The sequence below is a fragment of the Miscanthus floridulus genome, chromosome 8 (assembly GCF_019320115.1).
Source record: "Miscanthus floridulus cultivar M001 chromosome 8, ASM1932011v1, whole genome shotgun sequence".
Classification (NCBI taxonomy): domain Eukaryota; kingdom Viridiplantae; phylum Streptophyta; class Magnoliopsida; order Poales; family Poaceae; genus Miscanthus; species Miscanthus floridulus.
The window spans coordinates 230,435,222-230,443,086 of NC_089587.1; the positions used below are offsets into that span (position 1 = coordinate 230,435,222).

General features: G+C 50.0%; 1 protein-coding gene across 1 annotated transcript; it reads left to right on the forward strand.

Annotated features, from left to right (window-relative positions):
• Positions 1-5,534: 5,534 nt before the first annotated feature.
• On the forward strand, positions 5,535-7,536 carry LOC136475323 (receptor-like protein 44). The gene has a single exon (XM_066472866.1). It carries the CDS (start codon positions 6,211-6,213, stop codon positions 7,066-7,068), a length of 858 nt encoding a protein of 285 aa, XP_066328963.1. The 5' UTR covers positions 5,535-6,210; the 3' UTR covers positions 7,069-7,536.
• Positions 7,537-7,865: the final 329 nt, after the last annotated feature.

The window sequence follows — 7,865 nt, forward strand, 5'->3', positions numbered from 1 at the left end:
AACAGCACAAACGATAAGAGCCTAAAAATGGTGTTTTGGTCAGTGGTACTACTGCATTGGTCTCCATCCAGGTTAGTAGTTAACACCACAAAAAGATTCTTAACTCTAGTTAGAAGCGAGGTCGGGAGTTGTTGGTGCAACGGTCAACAGTGGCCTAAATAGCAACGAAATGTAACACTGTTCACTTAAACTATTTTTAGTAAATAAATAATATTTTTCTCTTCACAATAAATTAGTATGAGTATCAACATAAGTCAAATTTCCAAAGCAAAACAGTTGGATGTGTCGACAATTGGATGGAAGAATATAAATGGAAGTGTCGAAACGAATTGCTATCGATGATGTAGACAATCACCTCCGAAATCGGTAAGCTCGAGATGCCAAAAGTAAGTGCTGATGGAAAGCTCCCGTAGTACAAGACAATGGGAGACGACACCACAGAGTTAACATACATATTGACTTTTCTATTCTGGCTGTGTTTAGTGGTAGGAATTTGGATTTTGGGGCCACTGTAGCACGTTCGTTTTTATTTGGCAAATAGTATTCAAACATGGACTAATTAGGTTCAAAACGTTCGTCTCGCAATTTCCCACCAAACTGTGCAATTAGTTTTTCTTTTCGTCTACATTTAATGCTCCATGCACGGGCCGCAAACATTCGATGTGACAGGTACTATAGCAACTTTTTGAAAGTTTAGGATAGAACTAAACAAGGGCTCTATATATAAAGGGTCAATCTTTCAACTATCCATTCTTTGGTCACGTTCGCTTAGCTGAGTTTGGCTGAAAAAATAAGCTAAAACTCTTCGACTGAATTGTTGTGAGAGAAAAACACTGTTTCGATTAAAAAAAGAAGCCGACTAAATTGGATTTTAAGATAAGCGAACGGAGCCTTAGCGTTCAGCAATGGAGAGATCCAAATTTCCATGTCGCCGAAAGTTGCCATAAAACCCAATCAGCTCTCTCTCCCACGTATGTTTGGACAGTGAAGTTGTTTACATGTAAAGCAAAAACGCATTCAGCTGCCACCTTGTCGATTTTACAATATACAAGTTGGAGTCTTCTCCTCAACGTTGAATAAAACAGCTTACGGAAATAGCAACATGGCATCTACTATGGTTTTTGCTTGGAGTCATCGTCAGATGGCATTTTAAACAGGATCGCTTTCAGATTGAGCTGGGACTGTGGGAGTGGGGCAGACTGGGTGGAGCAATACCGAACCCAGGTGGCGCAATATATATGATTTTTCTAAGACATATTAATCATATCAAATCATACTTTATTTAATTATATCTTTTTTACGGTATTAAAAGAAGATAATTTTTATATGAAAATTATAGATCTTGACAAGATCTACAACTTTCTACTTTTGAATTTTTCCATTTGAAGTCGTTAAGATGCTAAAAAAATTAATGACATATTTAGACTTAATGGTATTTTCGACTTTTCACACATACAATTTTGACACCGTTAGGGCCCAATCTGACAGCAGTGGCATGGAGGGCAAAAAAAATTTGAGCAGTGACGCTGAAGACCGCTGAACTTTTTCAGTGGCTCACATAGAATTACGATCTTTTTTAATGGCTCACAGGGAATTCGCTCTTCTCCTTTGCTCCTTCCTCGAGCAGCAATCAGGCAGCAACTACGATCGAGACCACCAAGCCAATCCTGTCACTGATTAACAGAGAACCTGAAACATAAATTTACTCTACAAGAAAACCTAATGAACCAATAGACTAAACGGTACATCTAGCGCTCGGACGTCCGGCGCCAGAACACATCCGGACAGGCTTTTTAGAATTCGACCATCATAGAAAGTGGGCTTCGATGATTTGCCATCCCACAACGGGGCTTCACCAACTTGCCATTATGAAACACGACCCACTCGCTAGAATGCCATCCGATGAGTTTGGAACCCTTTTCTTCCTCTTTTGCCCATGTCCCTTTCACCGGAGCTCGCACGGACGGAACAGGGGGCGCATCGAGCAGGCTGCTGCTTCTCTTCCGAGCACCGAGCGAGGAGCCAGCGGGCGCGCTCTACCACGGCGGTCCACCTCTCCCACGGCTAGCCCTCCCATGACGTGCCTCTCTCCGCACGCTTCCTCCCCTCTGCGCGTCATCCTCTCCAGGCGTGCGCGCGCCCTGCCTTCCATGGTTGGCCTTGGGGGTACCTGCTCGGCGTGGGGGCATGGGGCGCCGTGCTCGGAGAAGATGAGCGCTAGTTGAAGAAGAGCGCTCGTTCCGTTTTGCGACGCCGGCACGCCCTTCGTTTCACGAATCCGTGCCCGTTTCATTGTTTTCCCATCCCTTCTCTTTTTTCTCCGGCGAACTCACCATGGAAGCCCTTTCTTCTTGTATGCAGCAGCTCCGCCCGGCCCTTCCTCTCAGGTTCTGCGCCCCTGACCCGTGGCCCTGCGCCGTGCCCGACCCCGCCATCACCGCCGACCCGCGCGGCCCCCGTGGCCCGTGTGCATTGCGCCCGGCCCCCTGTCCTCCGCGCACGAGCGGCAGACATGGCCGCTGCCTGCTGCCTATTCGGCCTAGCCAGCCGCCGCTGCCGCCTTGTGGCGCGCGTGCGCGGCTGTCAGCCCTCGCGGCCGAGGCCTTTGCCCCGCGTCGAGTTCCCCCTCTGCGAGCAGCAGCAGCAACCTACCATGGCCACGTACGTATTGAAGCAACCTGCTTCACTGCTTCACTAAAGCAAAAAGGAAAGGGGCAGGGGCAGAAGAGGAAGAAAAGAGTCCCAAAGCTCTCTAATGGCATTTTGGCATGGTGGCCATGTTTTATAATGGCGATCCGGCGAAGCCCCGTTACGGGATGCCATTTTGACGAAGCCCACTTCCCATAATGGTCGAATTCCAAAAAGCCCCATCCGGACACACCTTCAAAAACAACACCCGCGTACAGAAACAACGTCGGCATGCGTGCGCGCGTCCCACAGCATTCGCGACCTATCACCACCACACCCTCATCCCGCCACCGCGCTGCCATCTTAGGCTGCTCCCTCTGCAAGCCCCCCCCCCCCCCGTCGCGCCGTGCAGCGCCGCGCCCGTTTCGCGCTGCACGCAGGGCCCGCAACGCTCGAGCGACAAGAGGGGAAGGGCATGCGGCGCCTCCTATTCGGAAGGACCAGGCCACGGTGTCGTATGGATGCCTTGCCGGCTCCAAGAGAAACGATGCAGCGGAATGTGGGGAGGAGAGATGCAACACCTTATCTACTTTTGAAACATCCAAATACAACAATTGCAACATACATCTAAAGGCAGTTGAAACACTTGAAACATGCTTCTGAAACACTTGAAAAAACACCTGAAACACACTTGAAAACCATGGCAACTATATGCAACATCTCAATAAATCACATGCGACGTATGTATGAAACATATGCAACATTCAGATAACCACACTTGCAACATGCGTCCGGAAAACACAGATGAAACATACCTCTGAAACATCTGAAACACTCGAAACATACACTTTCAACATGCCTCAAAAACAATTTCAACATATGCAACATCCCTCGATCTACTTATGCAACATAAATCTGAAACGCCTGAAACACTTGAAACATACATATACAACATAGGGGAGGGGAGGGCGGCGTCGATCGATTCCAACCGCCGAGGGTCGACGGCAGCGGCCAGCGGCGGCTACTCCGGAGCTTGGCCATCGCAGATGGTGGTGACGAGGACCGCCGCGACGGCGATGGCGACGGCGTGGGGGCACCTTGCCCCCGTGCCCTCGACTTCGCGGTGCTCGCGCGCTGCCGCGATGCGGCCACCGCTTCCACGTCAAGTGCCAGGGTGGGGATAGGGCCGCCGGGGTGTGGGAGGAGGCCGCCAGTGTGGGGAGGAGGACACCGGGGTGGGGGAGGAGGACGCCGGGGGTGGGGGAAGGAGCCGGCAGCGGCCAAAGAAGCAGCGATGGCCGCGTCGTCGGGTTTGGGGCAGGACGCGAAGGGATAAGAATAGAGAGGGGCGCGAGCGCTGCGGGAGTGAGCGAGGCGTCCGTCCGTCCGGGCGTCTTAATCATATCATTATCGTGGACTAAAACATTTCTACACACTTGGTTAAATTCGTCAACAAAATTGGTTGCAGTCTACGTAAAGTCTGAAAGAAGCTAAATTCCCGATTGATACAATTCCTAAGAACAAGAATATCTAAAAAAAGGGATACAAGGAAGGTTGCCATACTCTCCCCAAATCCAGTCACCTTTGAAATGAGTTTACAATCTATAATATTATTGACCATGTTGACATGGTGTGATGCTCCATTCCAAGGACCTTAGAAGAAGTTTCAGTTTCACTTCTTTTGTCCATCCACAAACACAGTACCTGATTCTAGAAGAATTGTGATACTTCTATTTGTCATTTATGTATTGTCATTATTGAAAAATGTCCATCAAGGAGTCTACCTGCTATCTTCAAAATGTAGATGCAAGATTTACCTTCCGGGGCAGCGCGACACGAACAGGAAGCCAGATCGCGCCTGCCTTCCCGGCTACTGAAAAGAAGGGCTGGCCACAGGTTCAGTAGAGTAGTAACATTCAGACTTAGCTGGACACAGATTCAGAGAACTAAGAGATTAAACGAAAAGCAGGATCATGTTTACACCTTTTCACCTCCCTTACAGCCACTGGCAGACTGCGTACACTTTACTGCCACGGCATCACAATTCTTCTAGTCTTCACCTGTCAATTTCTTCCGGTAGTTTATATAACATTCTCAAAATGTATCGACTGCATTTTTTCTTTTCAGGTCTGCGGTCCAGAGTAAGGAGAAGTAAACAGATACAAGCTAACTTGAGCATATGAAGATACACCATTTGAATACAGGGATAAATACAATATGTTGAAATTCAACCCTGATGTGAGGAATATTAGTCAGGTGGATGTCATTGCCCTCTGGACCCCTTGTGTAGTAGTTTCTCCCGATCTGGTGAGACTAAAACAGACGATGTTAGAGCACAGGGGGAAAAAAGACGGTGAATCCGTCCACGTTGAGAAGTCGAACAAATGGCCATAGAAGTCAGTACTCGGTAGTTTATACCTTGAGCCTGAGAGAGAAACCGGACTGGTAGACAAAATTTCTAGCGATTTGATACAAATCACCTGAGCTCAGCTTCCAAAGCTGCCAAGAGAAACAAGCCATCAAAACTAAGAACTTCTGAGTGCAAAAACAGATAACAGAAATAGAGGGATGGATGGATGGACATTACTGAAGCAGCAATACTTTATTCTTCAACCCCAAGTGTCGTCAGTTGAAAGAGACACGTTAAGACCTCTTAAGAAAAATGTTGGGAAAGGGTTTCTGTGATAGTCGACAAACAATGAGTTGTTACTTAAAGGAGACATTGCAAGACCAATCTGAATAAAGCCAGAACAGAAGATAATTAAGTAGTTTCTCACAAGCAACCATATGAAAATCCAATTGATGTCCAATCAACACACACAAAAGAACTATCACTGACCAGATATTTGCTATACCCAAATCTGCTATTTGAAGCCCACAACTGAAGAGATTATTACCTGTGGCTGTTTACTGCACATCCGGTTGACATTTCAAATAAACTTGTCCACGATAGATCCTGGTTCAGCCAGCAGCTGGCTTGGCGGACATACAGCAGCTTGAAGAAGTTCTTCACTTGCGTTGGATTCTCATCTGCTAGCTGAATTGTTGCTTCAGGAAGTTGGGTGGCAGCTTCCCATAGTGCTAGTCCTCCACGTATTTGCTGCTTCTTCTTCTCGAGGAAACGGAGCTAGAAGACGTCGCGGGGCGCCGGTGGTGGCCTGCCGGCCTGGAGGAACTCGCCGCCGCCTGCGCCTCGTTCCCGCCCAACTGCCACGGCTGGCGCGGCGAGTCGGGCTTGTTCCCGTCCCACCACGGCCGCTGCGCCAGCTTGTCCTTGTTCCCGCCGCCACTCACGACTTGACCGTGCATCACGGGCGGCCGCAGCAGCGATCTAGGAGAAGCCGAGGATGACAGCGACATGTGACTGGAAAAGGAGCGGCGGCGGTGGTGGACGGGCTGGAGCTGGACTGAGCGAGTGGTGATGATGGCGCGCGCGACGGGACGAGTGAAACAGGCCCACATGTCGGCTTTCTTTTTGCGAGGAAAGGTAAGTAGGAGGACTGTAGGAGAGGAGAGAAGAGATGACAAGCTCCCCCAAAATCTCCACTCCCGGAGTGAGTTCCCCACCACCACCGTCCCCAAATGTCCCGTCACCACCACCACGCCGCCGCCGCCGCCGCCGCCATCGCTGCAGTGCTCTTCCTGCTCACGCCGCCTCCTTGCGCTGCCGACCCTAACGACGAGCGTTGCCTGTCCCACCTCCACCAGTCCCTCTCCGATCCCTCCGCCGGTCTCAACTGGACCAAGGCGGCGATCTCGGCGCCGTGCGACGGCTTTTTCTCGCACCTCCAAGGCGTGACCTGCAACAACGGGCGCGTGTACAAGCTAGCCCTCCCGGAGCTCTCGCTCGGGGGCACCATCCCGCCGGAGCTCTCCAACTGCACCAACCTCCAGTCGCTGGACCTCTCCGCGAACGCGCTGTCCGGCGCCATCCCGACGGAGCTCTCCGCGCTGCTGAACCTAGCCGTGCTCAACCTCTCCGCGAACGCGCTCTCCGGCGCCATCCCACGGGAGCTCGCCAGCTGCGCCTACCTCAACGTCATAGATCTCCATGGCAACCAGCTGTCCGGACCCATCCCCGACGAGCTCGGCCTCCTCGTCCGGCTCTCGACCTTCGACGTCTCCTACAACCGCCTCTCGGGCCCCATCCCCGTGCTCCTCGCCAACCGTACCGGCGCCGGCAGCACGGCAGCCGTCGGGACGGCGAGGTTCAATGCCAGCTCGTTCGTAGGGAACAAGGGCTTGTACGGGTACCCGCTGCCGCCGTTGCGGACGCGGGGGCTCTCCGTGCTCGCCATCGTTGGCATCGGCCTTGGCAGCGGGCTGCTCAGCCTTGTGCTCAGCTTCTCCGCCGTGTGTCTGTGGCTTCGCGCCACGGACCGGACTGCAACCACCCCTGGCGAGGAGGGCAAGATCTCCCAGCTCATGCCGGACTACTGAATCCATTCAAAGGTTGCATCTTTGGACATATAATTCCTCGTAATTGAACTGAACACGAGAGATTTTTCATCTTGGCTTGCAACGAAGGTTCCATCTTTCTCTCAAAAAAAACGAAGGTTCCATCTTGGATAGATTTTGGTTGGATTCTTGAAGCCAAGATTGGATTCTGGAACGGGATCCGAGGAGCATAGCAGACATCTTGCTGCAGGCTGGTTGTGTCAGTAGTGGATCTTCTAATCTAATTGGAGACCGAAATTGCAGTAGTTTTTAATAACTAATGGTTTTTTCAGGGTGTGTTTTGCTTTTTTTTTACTGTTTGGCAGAGTGACAGTTGGACTTGTCCTGAGGAATATTTGTCTGTAAACAACTGGTCTTGCTCCCTCTCCGAATGCAGCGCTACTTCGATCCTTTTCTCTTTTCTATTTCTATCTCTGTAATAACCTATTTCTAATATTTTTTTGAGAATAAAGTAGCTAATTTTCTAAGTCCACATTAGGTTAGGCCAGCCCCGTTACGTGGGCCTAGGTATAGTCGTGTTATTTAGGGACCTTCCTGGGCCTCCTTGGATATAAGAAAGAGAAGCGTGATGGTGGATCTTTCTCTATAGAAAATCAAAAAGCAATCAATCAACCCCAAACAAAGTGCTGCTGGAGGAAAAGGCTAAAGTCCTATTCCGAATTCTATTAAATGGAGGGAAATGCTAAAGTCCTAAGATTGAGCATCTCCAAGAGATTAGCTAAATTTAGCTATTATTAAAGAAAAACGTCTTCAACAGACTGTAAATGACTCTCCAAATT